Source organism: Oncorhynchus masou, chromosome 12 (assembly GCF_036934945.1).
Source record: "Oncorhynchus masou masou isolate Uvic2021 chromosome 12, UVic_Omas_1.1, whole genome shotgun sequence".
Classification (NCBI taxonomy): Eukaryota; Metazoa; Chordata; class Actinopteri; order Salmoniformes; family Salmonidae; genus Oncorhynchus; species Oncorhynchus masou.
In genome coordinates, this window is record NC_088223.1 from 78,989,480 (window position 1) to 79,006,750 (window position 17,271).

Genomic DNA, 17,271 nt, shown 5'->3' on the forward strand with positions numbered 1-17,271 from the left:
ACAACCTAATTGGTGCCCTTAAAAAATAGAAATTACTCAAGGCTCATTCTCCATGGACTCTGTCTCTTCTTCATTTGCGTTTGCTTGACCTGGTCCACTGGGTATGAAATACCGGTGCATGACTAGAATTTTCTCATCATTTTGTTACATGGAGACAGAAAAATGAGCAAATGAACCTCTTCCCTTCAATCAACTATAGATTCAGCCAGAATACTGTAGTTGGTAGCTACTGTTTTTAATTGGTAGAATGTGTGTGTGTGTGTGTGTGTGTGTGTGTGTGTGTGTGTGTGTGTGTGTGTGTGTGTGTGTGTGTGTGTGTGTGTGTGTGTGTGTGTGTGTGTGTGTGTGTGTGTGTGCGTGTGCGTGTGTGTGTGCGGCATTGCTATTTGGTTGTCTTGGCTACATACATAGGCTTCCTGTACATGTCCTTCAGCTTGCATATTGATTGACTAGCACAATGGAACCAATAGAATAGTTACGAAACTGCTGACCCCGCCCATATGGCATCCCAGGCAACCTAAAGCAGGCTGCTTCATTACCTCAAGTCTCAAATGAACACAGGTGGGAAATGTTGAGTCATTATCTTAATGAAGTGAGTTAAATATATTGTGAATTAACGACTGTGTGTGGCTCATTAAGGGATAACTGAGAGAGAAACGCATTGGCTCAGAGCTTTAATAAAGCAGCCTAGTCAGAAACTGATGGAAACACAGAGAAGAACTGAGGGAGGCCCAAGGGAGGGCATGAGTCATGGTCGAGAGACCTACGAATCAAACTAGCACGGCTAGCCTAACACACACACACTCTCCCATTCTCTTTCTTTCACAGGCATGCACACACACACACACACACACACACACACACACACACACACACACACACACACACACACACACACACACACACACACACACACACACACACACACTCCCTCTCTCTCTCACAGGCATGCACGCGCACGCACGCGCACGCACGCACGCACACGTGCACACCCACTCTCCCATTCTCTTTCTCTCACAGACACGCACATACACTCCCACGCTCTCTCTGACACAGACATGCATACACACGCACACACTCCCTCTCTCTCACAGACACAGGCATGCACATGCACGCACACACTATCCCATTCTCTTTCTCTCACAGACACACACACACACTCCCACTCTCTCTCTGACACAGACATGCATACACACGTACACACTCCCTCTCTCTCACAGACACAGGCATGCACATGCACGCACACACTCTCCCATTCTCTTTCTCTCACAGACACGCACACACTCCCACTCTCTCTCTGACACAGGCATGCACACCACACACCACACACACACAAGGTTACATCAGTTTGAAGCCTCTTGTAAGATAGCTATTATTTGGTGCTGAGTCTGAACCATGCAAATACACTCAACCACAATACACACATTCATATTCAGAGTGTTAATATTCACATGTACAGGGTTGCAGGTTTGATTGCAGGGTACAGAGATAATATTAAACTTTGAGCTCCAACATGCAGGTTTAAGTGAAATAAAATTAGGAAAATAGTCATAGTCAAAAACAACAATATAAATAGCACGATACATAATACATACATAATGACAGCTTGGTGGCAGTGATGAATAAATAAATGTCCATTGGGGTGGAGGCAGATTAGACTGTTGAGGGGGTGGAATGACCATTGAGTAAAAACAAAACAAAATGATTATATATTTTTTTAGATATTTTTTATTTTATTTAACCTTTTTATTTAACCAGGAAAAGCCCATTGACACCCAGTCTCTTTTTCAAGGGAGGCCAGGACAAGATGGCAACAACAATCAATACATTAAATAATTAGAACATACAACAATATGATACAGCCTATAAAAAACATTTACACTTCTCTGTAACAGTCTCCCATCAATATTTTAAATTCATTCAGTGGCACTAACATATCTAGATGAAGCATGGACTGTAGATTATTCCATGCTTCTGGTGAACAAGAAGAGAAGGCAGTCTGGCCTAAAACTGTGAATGTCCTGGGGACCAGGTATGTCCAGGGACCAGGTGAATGTCCTGGGGACCAGCAGACCAGGTATGGTAACTGCTGGTGGTGAAGGAGACCAGACTACAGAGGTAAAGAGGGAGTTTACCCAAAAGGGCTTTGTAGATGAACACATATTTGTATCTTTCTGTGCATATAAAGTGAGGTCCAACCTACCATTTGGTACAATGTGCAATGGTGGGTGAGTGACTTGGCATTTGTAATAAAGCGCAAGGATACATGATAAACAGAGTCCAGTCTCTGTAAGACGGAGGAGGTTGCATGCATATACAACAAGTCACCATAATCAATTACAGAGAGAAGTGGCCTGAACAAGCTTCTTTCTAGCCATAAGCGGGAAGCAAGCCTTATTACGAAAATTTAAAAAAACAAATTTCAATTTAAGCTTTGTCACAAGATTATCCACATATCAACAACTGTGACAGTGATGAATGTTGTTTTGGTGGGGGAGAGGGCAGCAGGAGAAAGAATGTCCATAAGGGGAGCAGCAGGTAAGGTAAATGAGAGTTGAGTGTGTGGGCGGGTAAATTTCCATGAGGGGGAGTAATGAGGGGTGGGGGAGGGTCCATAAGGGGAGTAGTGGCTATTCAGCAGCCTAATGGTCTGAAGGGTCGAAACTATTGGCCAGTCTTTCAGTTTTTGCCATGATGCTCCTGTACTGCCCCCATCTGAATGATTAAAGCGGGGATAACAGGACATGGCTTGGGCGCTGGGGTCCCTGATGACCTTGTTGGCCTTCCTGCGACACCTGGTGCGTGGGGTTAGACCATTTCAGCTTCTCTGAGATGTGTATGCCAAGGAATTTGAAGTTATTGACCAGCTCCACAGAGGCCCCGTTGATGAGGATGGGGGCGTGTACAGCCTGGTTCCTCCTGAAGTCCACAATCAGCTCCTTTCTTTTGCTAACGTTGAGGGAGAGGTTGTTTCCCTGACACCATGTCATCAGAGTACCTATCTCCTCCCTGTAGGCTGTCTTGTCATTGTTGGTGATCAAGCCTACTGTTATATCGTCAGCGAACTTGATGATGGAGTTGGAACTGTGTGAAGCCACGCAGTTGTGGGTACAGGGAGTACAGGAGGGGACTGAGGACGCAGCCTTGTGGGGCCCCCGTGTTGAGGACCAGTGTCAAGGAAGTAATGTTGCCTACCTTCACCACCTGGGGGTGGCCCGTCACAGTCCAGGACCCAGTTGCATAGGGAGGAGTTCTGACCCAGGGTTCTGAACTTTGTAATGAGCTTATAAGCCACTATGGTATTGAAGGCCAAGCTGTAGTCGATGAGCGTCCTCACATACGTAGGCATTCCTCTAATCCAGGTGTGTAAGGGCAGTGTGCAGTGCAATACTATTGCATCATCCATGGATCTGTCAGGGCGGTAGGCGGATTGGAGAGGGTCGAGCGTGTCGGGGAGGGAGGAGTGATATGGTCTTTGACTAACCTCTCGAAGCACTTCATGATGATGGAAGCACTTCGTGATGACACACCAGTGCATGCGAATTCACGTTAACACATGCACAAACTGCCCCCCCATGCACACACACACACATCTCAGCTTGCACCAGTCTGATGCCCCTTCATGCAGGAGAACCCCTACGTGATGCTGAGGTCCGAACACCAGGCCCTGGAGGGCAATGAACGCTACGAAGGATTTTGTGTAGACATGCTGCGAGAGCTGGCCGAGCTGCTGCACTTCAACTACCGTCTGCGGCTGGTGGCGGACGGCGTGTACGGCGTGCCCAGTGCCAACGGCACCTGGACGGGCATGGTGGGTGAGCTCATCTCTAGGGTGAGCACTGAGTGAGTGTTGCAGTGTGATTGTGGCTAAAAATCTTCTCCCTCTCTATTCACTTATGTTTGTATAGTAAGGGTAAGGTGATGTCTTGATGTCACAGATACTGCAGTCACAAGTTATACCACCTGTAGGTAGTAGAAGATAAATTATATAAAAACCCTGTTGTTGTGTCATTGTTTCATACCCAGCCATCACCTGTGTCTCAAGACGTCTCAAAACATGGTGATGGCTGAGTATGTTTTTGCTGATTACACAAGATAATGTTTACTACTCATACTCCTGAAATAGTATTTGGAAGGGGATTGTCCTTTAAAGATAACATTCCAGATAACAGATAAACATACATTCATGTTAGGATACAAACAAGATATCTTGATTTTTAATTGAATCTGAATGAAGAATCAAGATATTGTGAATTAGCTGTTGAGGTACAACAGCCTTCAGAAAGTATTTATAACCTTTGACTTACTCCACGTTACAGCCTGAATACAAAATGTATTAAATATGTTTTTCTCACCCATCTACACACAATACCCCATAATGACAAAGTGAAAACATGCTTTTAGAAATTTTTGCAAATTTATTGAAAATGAAATACAGAAATATCACGTTTACAGAAGTATTCACAGCCCTTTGCCATGACACTCCAGATTGAGCTCAGGTGTATCTAATTTCCTTTGACCATCCTTGATGTCACTACAACTTGACTGGAGTCCCATGTGGCCAATTTCATTGTTTGGACATGATTTAAAAAGAAACACACCTGTCTATATAAGGTCCTACAGTTGACAGTGTATGTCAGAGTGGAAACTATACCATGAAGTCCAAGGAACTGTCTGTAGAGCTCCGAGAAATGTGCTTCATCACAATTCTTTCTGGGGAAGGGTATAAAACAATTTCTAGAGTGTTAACATTTTCTAAGAGCACAGTGGTCTCTATCATTGGGAAATTGAAAAAATATGTTACTACCCAGACTGTCTAAAGCTGCCCACCGACCAAACTGGGCAACCGGGCAAGAAGGACCTTGATCAGGGAGGTGCTAAGAACCCAATCACCAACCTTACTGTGAAGCATGATGGTGGCAGCATCATGCTATGGGGAAGTCTTTCGGCGGCATGGACTAGGAGACTGGTAAGGATAGAGGAAACAATGAATGGAGCCAAATACAGGCAAATATTTAATGAGAACCTGCTTCAGAGTGCAAACGACCTTTGACTGGGGGCAAAGATATACGTTCCAACATGACAATGACCCCAAGCATACAGCCAAAGCAATGCTGCAATGGCTTCAGAACAAGAATCTGAAAGCCCAGACTTGAATTCCCATTGAAAATCTGTGGAAAGACTTGAAGATTGCTGTTCACCACCGCTCCCCATCTAACTTAAAGAAGAAAGTCCCCAAAGCTGATACAGACATAACCAAGATGTCTCAATGCTGTAATTGCCACCAAAGGTGCTTCTATAAAGTATTGACTCGGGTGTTAATACTTATGTAAATTAGATATTTCTGTATTTAATTTTCCACAAATTTGCAAAAATGTCTAAACATGTTTTCACAAAGTCATTATTGGATATAGTGTGTGTGTGTGTGTAGGTGGGTGGGTGAGAAAAAACCCAATGTAATCCATTTTGAAATAAGGCTGTAATAAGTCAAGGGGTATGAATACTTTATGAAGACACTGTATACATTGCAGTATATAGTTGATACCATCCACCGCTCCTTCCAATTTGGAGGAAAGTTTCAGAGTTGAGGGAAATTCAGATTTGAGGAGGTGACGGAGGATAAAGAAGAGAAGGACGGGGACGTCAGTAGGACTTTGTCCTCTGCCTCAATCTCTCCACTTATTGGCCCAGGTCTCTGTAATATCACTGAAGCCTTTATGGACACATCCTTTAATGAGCAGACCTGTGTTCAAATACTATTTAAATAATTTCAAACGCTTTATCTTTGCTTGAATGAGTTTCCCTGGTGCTATGGAACCAACAGAATAGCCCCAAAACTGTAAACCCTGCCCATCTATGATCACTAGGCAGGCTAGAGCAAACTCTCAAAGTATATGAACATTTTAAAATTGTATTTGAACACAGGTCTGATACTAAGATCTATGGGGGTCACTGCTTTGCACTTTCATTTACTACCCACTGCACTGTGAGTGTGTGTGTGTGTGTGTGTGTGTGTGTGTGTGTGTGTGTGTGTGTGTGTGTGTGCACTTTCATTACTGTGTGTGTGTGTGTGTGTGTGTGTGTGTGTGTGTGTGTGTGTGTGTGTGCGTGCGTGTGTGTGTGCGTGTGTGCGTGTGTGTGTGTGTGTGTTGTAATTTGTGATCCATTCCAATGGGAGGCCATGGGAATTTTTACTGCCTCATGGAAACTGCACTAGGGTAACAGTATGGCTACGCCCCAAATGGCACTTATGGGGCCCTGGTAAAAAAGTACTACACTACATTTGAAGTCAGAAGTTTACATACACTTAGGTTGGATTCATTGAAACTCGTTTTTCAACCACTCTACAAATTTCTTGTTAACTAACTATAGTTTTGGCAAGTCGGATAGGACATCTACTTTGTGCATGACACAAGTATTTTTTTTCAACAATTGTGTACAGACAGATTATTTCACTTATAATTCATTATCACAATTTCAGTGGGTCAGAAGTTTACATACACTAAGTTGGCTGTGCCTTTAAACAGCTTGGAAAATTCCATCATGGCTTTAGAAGCTTCTGTTAGGCTAGTTGACAACATTTGAGTCAATTGGAGGTGTACCAGTGGATTTATTTCAAGGCCTACCTTCAAACTTAGTTCCTCTTTGCTTGACATCATGGGAAATCAAAAGAAATCAGGCAAGACCTCAGCAAAAAATATTGTATACCTCCACAAGTCTGGTTCATCCTTGGGAGCAATTTCCAAATGCCTGAAGGTACCATGTTCATCTGTACAAACAACAGTACGCAAGTATAAACACCATGGGACTACGCAGCCATCATACCCCTCAGGAAGGAGACGCATTCTGTCTGAATGTACTTTGGTGTGAAAAGTGCAAATCAATCCCGGAACAACAGCAAAGGACCTTGTGAAGATGCTGGAGGAAACAGGTACAAAAGTATCGATATCCACAGACAAACGAGTCCTATATCGACATAACCTGAAAGGCCGCTCAGCAAGGAAGAAGCCACTGCTCCAAAACCGCCATAAAAAGCCAGACTATGGTTTGCAACTGCACCTGGGAACAAAGATCATACTTTATGGAGAAATGTCCTCTGGTCTGATGAAACAAAAATAGAACTGTTTGGCTGTCATGACCATCATTATGTTTGGATGAAAAAGGGGGAGGCTTACAAGCCGAAGAACACCATCCCAACTGTGAAGCATGGGTGTGGCACATCATGTTGTGGGGATGCTTTGCTGCAGGAGGGACTGGTGCACTTCACAAAATAGATTGCATCATGTGGAAGGAAAATTATGTGGATATATTGAAACAACATCTCAAGACATCAGTCAGGAAGTTAAAGCTTGATCGTAAATGGGTCTTCCAAATAGACAATGACCCCAAGCATACTTCCAAAGTTGTGCAAAAAATGGCTTAAGAAGTCATGGCATTGGAGAGACCATCACAAAGCCCTGACCTCAATCATACAGAAGCAAGGAGGCCTACAAACCTGACTCAGTTGCACCAGCTCTGTCAGGAAGAATGTGCCAAAATTCACCCAACTTATTGTGGGAAGCTTGTGGAAGGCTACCCAAAACATTTTGATCCAAGCTAAACAATTTAAAGACAATGCTACCAAATACTAATTAAGTTTAGGTAAACTTCTGACCCACTGGGAATGTGATGAAAGAAATAAAAGCTGAAATAAATCATTCTCTCTACTATTATTCTGACATTTCACATTCTTAAAATAAAGTGGCAATCCTAACTGACCTAAGACAGGGAATTTTTACTTGGATTAAATGTCAGGAATTGTGAAAAACTGAATTTAAATGTATTTGGCTAAGGTGTATGCAAACTTCTGACTTCAACTGTATATAGGGAATGAGGTTCCATTTGGGACACAGCTTATGTATATACTGTATGTGTTCTATTTGGCACTTGTATAATGCTGCCACAGGAATGTAATAGATGATGATGAACCTGATAATTGCTTTGGCTTTATTTATTTGAATGGTTTTAAGAATGAGCCAAGGAAACTTTGTTTGACCCCTCTTCATCGATGAATGGGTTGTTTTATAAGATTTTGACGTCAGTCCAAGTATCAGTAGAAACATTTTGAAACGTTTTGAAATATAAACCATGCCTCAAGGTCCACTACACTGCTGGGTTGTGTTTTATTAGAGCATGCAATGGAAACTGTTTTGCAACAGAAAATAAAAATGAAAGTTTATTTTTGGGCAATTATAGGTAGTCTCTCCCTGTTTCAGTCTGTTTTCTTCCATTTGATGCCGAATGAACATGACCCTGGTTTTCATCTGTCCCCTGTAATTAGGGACTAATTCAGAATTAGGTCACCAAATAAATTAATTCTCTGGCCAATTAATGACATAAATGAACTTACCAGGGAGCAAAGATCACCGGTTCTACTTAGATTCTTGAGGCCTGGATTTTGAATAACCTTCTACACACATTTACAGACACTTTTATCCAAAGCGACTTAGTGGTGCATGCTGAATTGTTCTGTGTGGGTGGGCCCCAGCAGGAATCGAACCCACAATCCTGACGTTTCATGTGCCACTAACTGAGCCACACAGGACCAGTTTGCCATATTTATCTTTCGCTAACTGCAGTAGGCTAACACTGCAGTTGGCTAAATGTTATCTCTTCCAGAAAGCTGACCTGGCTGTAGCGGGGCTCACCATCACCTCAGAGAGAGAGAAGGTCATTGACTTCTCCAAACCCTTCATGACCCTGGGCATCAGCATCATGTACACAGCACACATGGTGAGATACACACACACACACACAAAACCATGCTTAGAGAACATGTTAAACAATGGTAACCAACTTTAGTCCAGGAGGAAATATAGAATGAAGTTGCCCCTAGACTCTGATCTTGGGTCAGTTTTTTTGCAGCTGATCCTAGATCAGTTCTCAAACTGTGTGCAAAAATATTTGAGACTCAAAATTGAGCTCAGGTGCATCCTGATTCCATAGATTTTTTTTAATTTAACTAGGCAAGTCAGTTAAGAACAAATTCTTATTTACAATGATGGCCTACTGGGGAACAATGGATTAACTGCCTTGTTCAGGTGCAGAATGACAGATTTGTATATTGTCAGCTCAGGGATTCGATCCAGCAACCTTTCGGTTACTGGCCCAACACTCCAACCACTAGGCTACCTGCATCCCCCATTAATCATCCTTAAGATGTTCCTACAACTTGATTAAAAGTCCACTTGTGATAAATTCAATTGATTGGACATGATTTCGAAAGGTACACATCTGTCTAAATAAGGTCCCACAGTTAACAGTGCATATCAGACCAAAACCCAAGGCATGAGGTCGAAGGAATTGTCCGTTGAGCTCCGAGACAGGATTGTGTCGAGGCACAGATCTGGGGAAGGCAAATGTCTGCAGCATTGAAGGTCCCCAAGAACACAGTGGCCTCCATCATTCTTAAATTGAAGAAGTCTGAAACCACCAAGACTCTTCCTAGTGCTGGCCGCCCGGCCATAGTTCTCCTTTGGAGATGGGATAATCTTCCAGAAGGACAACCATCTCTGCAGCACTCCACCAATCAGGCCTTTATGGTAGAGTGACCAGACTGAAGCCACTCTTTAGCAAAAGGCACATGACAGCCTGCTTGTAGGCACTAAAGGACTCTCAGACCATGAGAAACAAGATTCTCTGGTCTGATGAAACCAACATTGAACTCTTTGGCCTGAATGTCTGGAGGAAACCTGGCACCATCCCTACGGTGAAACATGGAGGTGACAGCATCATGCTGTGGGGATGTTTTTCAGCAGCAGGAACTGGGAGACTAGTCAGGATCGAGGGAAAGATGAACAGAGGAAAGTACAGGGAGATCCTTGATGAAAACCTGCTCCAGAGTGCTTAGGACCTCAGGCTGGGGTGAAGGTTCACCTTCCAACAGGGCAATGACCCTAAGCACACAGCAAAGACAATGCAGGAGTGGCTTTGGGACAAGTCTCTGAATGTCTTCGAGTGGCCCTGCCAGTGTCCGGACTTAAACCCAATCGAACATCTCTGGAGAGACCTGAAAATAGCTGAGCAGCGTCACTCCCCATCCAACCTGACAGAGCTTGAGAGGATCTGCACAGAATAATGGGAGAAACTCCCCAAATACAGGTGTGCCAAGCTTGTAGCATCATACCCAAGAAGACTCTAGGGTGTAATTGCTGCAAAGGTGTTTCAACAAAGTACTGAGTAAAAGGTCTGAAATACTTATGTAAATGTAATATTTCATTATTTAACTTTTTATTTTATTTTTAATATCGACAAACCTGTTTTGCTTAGTCATTATGGGGTATTGTATGTAGATTGATGAGTGGGGGAAACTATTTAATAAATTTTAGAATAAGGCTGTAGCATAACCAAATGTTGAACAAGTCAAGGGGTCTTAATACTTTCCGAATGCACTGTATGTATATATATTTTTTACTCTTCTTGTCATAGTAGAATGCATAAGGTACAATTTCAAAATTGGCCATTGCATCATCAGTTCCTCTTGTCATGTTAGTCATTGTATACCTTAGAGAGCTATTTATAACTTTTCAGACATGTCCAGATCAACTAGCCCATGTCAGCTAACATTTTTCTATTTTTTTGCCCATATATATTGTCGCAATTTTTTTGGTCACTTAAATATCACATCAATTCACCTTATACATGACAAAATGTGTAGAATTGCAGCAAATACGGTTTAAACCTGCAAAATTTTACACAATTCTTGAACCGTGATTGTGCCCATGGAAATAGACGTGATTATGTTTCTCATTGCTGGAAGAGGGGCCCCGAGTGAAAAAGTTTGGGAATCCCTGTCCTAGATCATATTGCAACATATTACCCGGAGCATCCTGAAGAGCCTACAGGTAGTGCAGCCTTTTCTTGTAGCCTAGTGCTAACACACCAGCTTTGAATAATCAACTAATTTTCAAGACCTTGATTGGGTGAATCCATTGTGAGAGTTCTGGGGTGGAACACAACCCTGCACACCCTGAAGCTCTCCAGGACCAGGGTTGGTGACAATTTGGCTCTTCAGGTTGGTGGCAACTGTTGTAAGAGGCGCTAGATCATACGACTGACTCATAAATGTAATATATGACTATGCTGAAACTTTGAGTGTACCCCAATTCATTGTTCCTCATCAACCATATCAATGAGTGAATAGAACTATCCTGGCAACTGTTGAATCTCCATGGAATTGCTTTATAGCCTGGTGGATCCAGACTGAACACTACTTTCACTATTTGTTTCACTCTGCTTATCAGTCTGGCTTCAAAACAATAGATGGGCGAAGTGAAAACATTGTGAACGTAGGTACTGTCCAAGCTAAATTATTTATGTTCTTGCTTCTTTAGACACGTCGACCAGGCTACTGGTCCTTCCTAGACCCCTTCAGTCCAGGCGTATGGCTCTTCATGCTGCTGGCCTACCTGATCGTCAGCTGTGTGCTCTTCCTGGTGGCCAGGTAAGTGTGCAGCTCAACACTGACACCTACAGATGCGGTCATACTGTACAGTTGAAGTCGGAAGTTTACATACACTTAGGTTGGATTCATTAAAAATATTTTTTCAACCAATTCACAAATGTCTTGTTAACAAACTTCGTTTTGGCAAGTCGGTACCGACATCTACTTTGTGCATGACACAAGTCGTTTCCAGTGAGTCAGAAGTTTACATACACTAAGTGACTGTGCCTTTAAACAGCTTGGAAAATTCCAGAAAATGATGTCATGGCTTTCGAAGCTTCTGATAGGCTAATTGACATAATTTGAGTCATTTGGAGGTGTACCTGTGGATGTATTTCAAGGTATACCTTCAAACTCAGTGCCTCTTTGCTTGACATCATGGGAAAATCAAAAGAAATCAGCCAAGACCTCAGAAAAGAATTGTAGACCTCCACAAGTCTGGTTCATCCTTAGAAGCAATTTCCAAACGCCTGAAGGTACCACGTTCATCTGTACAAACAACAGTACGCAAGTATAAATGCCATGGGACCACGCAGCCTTAATACCGCTCAGGAAGGAGACGCGATCTGTCTCCTAGAGATGAACGTACTTTGGTTAGAAAAGGGCAAATCAATCTCAGAACAGCAAAGGACCTTGTGAAGATGCTGGAGGTACAAAAGTATGTATATCCACAGTAAAACGAGTCCTATATCGACATAACCTGAAAGGCCACTCAGCAAGGAAGAAGCCACTGCTCCAAAACCGCCATAAAAAAAGCCAGACTATGGTTTGCAACTGCACATGGAGACAAAGATTGTACTTTTTGGAGAAATGTCATCTGGTCTGATGAAACAAAAATATAACTGTTTGGCCATTGTTATGAGGAAAAAGGGGGAGGCTAAAAGGGGGGGGCTTGCAAGCCGAAGAACACCATCCCAACCGTGAAGCACGGGGTGGCCGCATCATGCTGTGGGGGTACTTTGCTGCAGGAGGGACTGGTGCACTTCACAAAATAGATGGCTTCATGAGGAAGGAAAATTGTGTATATATTTAAGCAGCCTCTCAAGACATCAGTCAGGAAGTTAAAGCTTGGTCACAAATGGGTCTTCCAAAGTTGTGGCAAAATGGCTTCAGGACAACAAAGTCAAGGTATTGGAGAGGCCATCACAAAGCCCTGACCTCAATCCTACAGAAAATGTGTGGACAGAACTGAAAAAGCGTGTGTGAGCAAGGAAACCTACAAACCGGACTCAGTTACACCAGCTCTGTCAGGAGGAATGGGACAAAATTCACCGAACTTATTGTGGGAAGCGTGTGGAAGGCTACCCAAAACCTTTGACCCAATTTAAAGGCAATGCTACCAAATACTAATTGAGTGTATGTAAACTTCTGACCCACTGGGAATGTGATGAAACAAATAAAAGCTGAAATAAGTCACTCTACTAGTATTCTGAAATTTCACATTCTTAAAATAAAGTGGTGATCCTAACTGACCTAAGACAGGGAATTTTTACGAGGATTAAATGTCAGGAATTGTGAAAAACTGAGTTTAAATGTATTTGGCTAAGGTGTATGTAAACTTCCGACTTCAACTGTATTTACTGGCACCCTTGCATGATTCACTATTTATTCTAAAATAGGTTGAAATTGAAAAAGCATTGGATGTTGACACGTTTGATTTACAACTACACAGGACACACACAAATGTATCTAAACTGAAATTGAGATTTTTCATGTCAAAAATGGGCTGGACTAAATTATTCAAAATTCAAATTAATTTGGTTAGATGCAATGATTCTCGTTTACTCTGTAATTTCTCAACTGTGGTAAATAACAGTTGCCTACAGGGTAAAAATTGTTATTCAACCAGTTTTGAAAAGGAAATAAAAAACAGAACATTTTGTACCATTCCACTCCATTGTAAAGTGCAAGGGTGCCAAAATATTTGACCACATCTGTATTGGCAGTGATGTGGAAGTGCAGCAAGTGCTCTATTATGAAGCTGCTGTCTACTTTCCACACCACATTTTGCGACCTGTCTGGTGGGCACAAAGGGGAGGAAATCATTTGAAAACGACAAATTAAAATGAGCAAACTTATTGGTCAAGTTGTATCTTATCTCACGTGTTTTCAAATCATTTTCTTCTGTTGTGTGCTTATTCAACATGATCATAGATATAATTTTTCACTATAATTTTCCCTATAATGACAACACGGTTTTTATTCCCAAGGCTAACTCCGTATGAGTGGTGTAGTACTGAGCCATGCTTGCGGGGGCGCTGTAAACTGGTGCTGAACCAGTACACTCTGGGAAACAGTCTGTGGTTCCCTGTAGGGGGGTTCATGCAGCAAGGCTCAGCCATCACCCCCCATGCCCTGTCCACACGCTGCCTCAGCGCTGTCTGGTGAGTAGACTACACAAGAAACTCCTACATAGGTACTGAATTGACCCAACGGCACGCAAATATGCACACAGACGTAGTACATTTGCCAACACAAAAATAACCATTGGCCATTCACATTGATACACACACAGGTATTGATGCACTCCATGCTTACCACATTGTATGAACCAATTTGACTGTCTCACGCAAAACAAGACTTGCACCTCAATACGCAAGGGGAGCCTTCCTGTGTACTAAGCAGCTTGTGCTGTTCCTTCCTGCTGCAGGTGGTTCTTCACCCTGATCATAGTGTCCTCCTACACAGCCAACCTGGCTGCCTTCCTCACCGTTCACAGGATGGAGGTGCCCATCGAGTCTGTGGATGACCTGGCAGACCAGACCACCATAGAGTACGGCACCATGCAGGGAGGGTCCACCATGACCTTCTTCCAGGTAGAGAGAGTGTGTGTGTGTGTGAGGAGTCATAATGCTTGCTATCTCACACTTAGTTTCCCAGCAGACAAAACTTCTATTACAGTAACATTGTTTAAACCAATTTTCCTTCTGGGTTATAGCCCACTGATTTTTTTACAGCCTTGTCTTTATCTCTATTGCTTGCCCACAGAACTCTCAGTACCAGACCTACCAGCGCATGTGGAACTTCATGCATGCCAAGCAAACCAGTGTGTTTGTGAAGAGCACGGAGGAAGGCATCGACCGGGTGCTCAAGTCCAACTACGCCTACCTGTTGGAGAGCACCATGAACGAGTACTACCGCCAGCGCAACTGTAACCTCACTCAGATAGGAGGTGTGCTGGACACCAAAGGCTACGGCATCGGCATGCCACTGGGTAAGACCTGTATCTTCAGAAGTGCAAAATGTAGCTTTTTTTCGGACTGCCTAGTTTCAATCTTTGAACCTTCTGGATCGTCCAGTGTTTGCTGCACCAAGAGAATAAAGTGTTATATCTGCAATTACAAAGAACTGAGAGGCTGGGATTCCATACTTCTGTAGTTGGTCAAACGAGAGCAGTGACCGCTTGTCATAAAGAAATTATTCCCTTTTCTGCCCAAGACTATAATATGCTGTCTTTTGTAGGGAGAGATGGATTATTGCAACAGTCTGTATAAGGGGATAGAGGGTTATTCCATTTCATAAATCTGTGCAGTTTCTAAATGCCTTATTGAGTCTATAATAGGATTATCAGAAACGGGTTATGTAGCTCTTTGAGAAAGAAAACATCTGAAAGTTACCTTCAGTGTTCTTATTGGAGACGTTCATAGTACCGCCTTTGTTGCAAAATGTTTCTCCCGTTTTGTGCCCACAGAACACAACCCTGCTGACAGAATGTCTATAATTAAGTGATCTGAAGTCATTTGCAGTTTATTCATAATGAACTGTATTCTATGTTATCAGGCTCAGTGTACCGGGATGAGATCGACCTGGCCGTTCTCAAACTCCAAGAGGACAACAGGCTGGAGATCCTTAAGAGGAAGTGGTGGCGGGGAGACAAGTGTTCCAAAGAGGATGACCGTCGAGCACAGGGTACACTTTCATACACGATCTTAATTACTGTCCATAGACAAGCACTGATACTGTATATTTTCATCTTGTCTCTAAACTGAAGTTATAGAACTGCTGGAATTGGAACCACAATCTGCTGACTTAAAGTCAGGTATATTTATTTAGCATAGTACACAACAGAAGACAACACTGTGGGGAAAATCTCCAAGCATTCAACAACTATATACAGCGATGGTGATGCACATCAATGTCAAAAGAGTAAGGCTGGGATTCAATCTGATCGCTGGTCATAGGCATTGCAGCTTTCAAAGGCCATGTTCCTGTGTTTGCGGAGCTTACATTCACGGTAAACGCTGCATATGCTGGCTCAATTTGAAATAGTCTTTAAAAGCCGCAATGCCTTTAACCTGCGATTGGATTGAATCACTGCCTAATTTATCACCATTAAACCACTAAGAGCTCTTCTCTTTCTCTCTGTGGTAGGGCTGGGCATGGAGAATATAGGTGGGGTCTTTGTTGTCCTGTTGTCTGGTCTACTGCTGGCTGTGTTCATGGCAGGGCTGGAGTTTGTCTGGGTGCAGCAACACTCTCCGAGGTCAGAGGTGAGGTGTCATCTGTAGCTGCTCTCCCAGCTTAGTAGCCAGTTGCCCTCTTAGGGTCAAATCCTAACTCCCACTTAAGTCAATCTTCACTCAGGCCGTGATTCAACCACAGGAGCGTTATAGAGCAGCGCACTATACAGCCCTGGCGTTCGCATTCATGGTAAAAGCTGCCCGTCACATAATGAAAGACAGACAAAAATACTTTACAATTTGCATACATTTATGCTTCTGTTCTTCAGTATGTAAGGTTTCACACCTGCTTGACAATGCAACTTTACATCTGAAGTTAAACAAATTTCAACCATGACCTCACGAAGAATGTAAAGGGGAGGGAAAAAAAGCTTTAAACCAAAGCACTGATAACCAGCAATCCATCTCGTTTCAAAAGATGACTGTGCAAAAGTTGGACTTATGGTTCTGCCCTTTCTGTTCTAGTTGTCCATGTGTACAGAGATGCTGAGGGCTCTCCATGGGATCCTGCTGTGCGAGGACAGTATGGCACTGCATGGTTTTCGAGGCCCAGGGATATTACTACAAACACACACTTCACTCCCAGAGGAGCATGGCAGGACCAAGACAGCCACTTGCACCCTCAGTAACGGCATGGTGTGCGGGATGGACAACAGTAGCAGCGGTCCTATGGAGTCACAGTCTCATAGACTGGCACAGGAAGCCATTTTGGGTCCACGGGGCTGCACTCACGTCCGCATCTGCCCAGAGTGCAGGGGATATAAAGGACTGCGGGTGCAAACACTGCTACCTAGAAAACACTCACCAGACCTCAGAGAGGAGAATGTTTAGTGCAGGGTTCCCCAATTGGTGATTTTATTTGGCCCTCCCAAGTTTGAGCAAAACTAAATATTATTTATTGTTGGACATAAGACTAAAGTCACTTGGAGATGTGTTTTCAATGTTGGAAACCTGTTCCAAAGTGTAGAGATGTGTGAATATATACACATGTAAAAGCAAGGTTTGAAATTATTTTAGTGAAATATTTGTTTGGGCTTTTTGCAGTTTACAGATGTGTAATTATGTTCCGGCCACCTGACCATTGCTCAACATAAAATCTAGTTGATGATCCCTGGTTTAGGGGGGCGGTGGCACTGACAACTGAGGTGAATGTTTGAACTAGAGACAGCGTCCATTGTTTTCAATATATTCTACTCACGTTCACACATGCTGTTTCGTGATTGTCTAGATCGGGTTTTATAGAGAGCCGATTACACCTGCGCACTGACGGCATCACATCATCCAGAAACATTATAGACAGTGGATGAATATAAAATGTATTTTTGACTG

General features: G+C 43.0%; 1 protein-coding gene across 1 annotated transcript in view; it reads left to right on the forward strand.

Moving 5' to 3' along the window:
• LOC135549407 (glutamate receptor ionotropic, kainate 4-like) overlaps window positions 1-17,192 on the forward strand; it is a 64,170-nt gene extending 46,978 nt beyond the window's left edge. Inside the window, exons 10-18 of the mRNA XM_064979380.1 lie at window positions 3,629-3,832; window positions 8,659-8,772; window positions 11,373-11,482; window positions 13,693-13,866; window positions 14,133-14,298; window positions 14,471-14,696; window positions 15,263-15,391; window positions 15,854-15,972; window positions 16,408-17,192. Of these exons, the coding sequence (XP_064835452.1) occupies window positions 3,629-3,832; window positions 8,659-8,772; window positions 11,373-11,482; window positions 13,693-13,866; window positions 14,133-14,298; window positions 14,471-14,696; window positions 15,263-15,391; window positions 15,854-15,972; window positions 16,408-16,773 (1,608 nt within the window). The 3' untranslated portion in view covers window positions 16,774-17,192. The remainder of the gene's footprint in view (window positions 1-3,628; window positions 3,833-8,658; window positions 8,773-11,372; window positions 11,483-13,692; window positions 13,867-14,132; window positions 14,299-14,470; window positions 14,697-15,262; window positions 15,392-15,853; window positions 15,973-16,407) is intronic.
• Window positions 17,193-17,271: the final 79 nt, after the last annotated feature.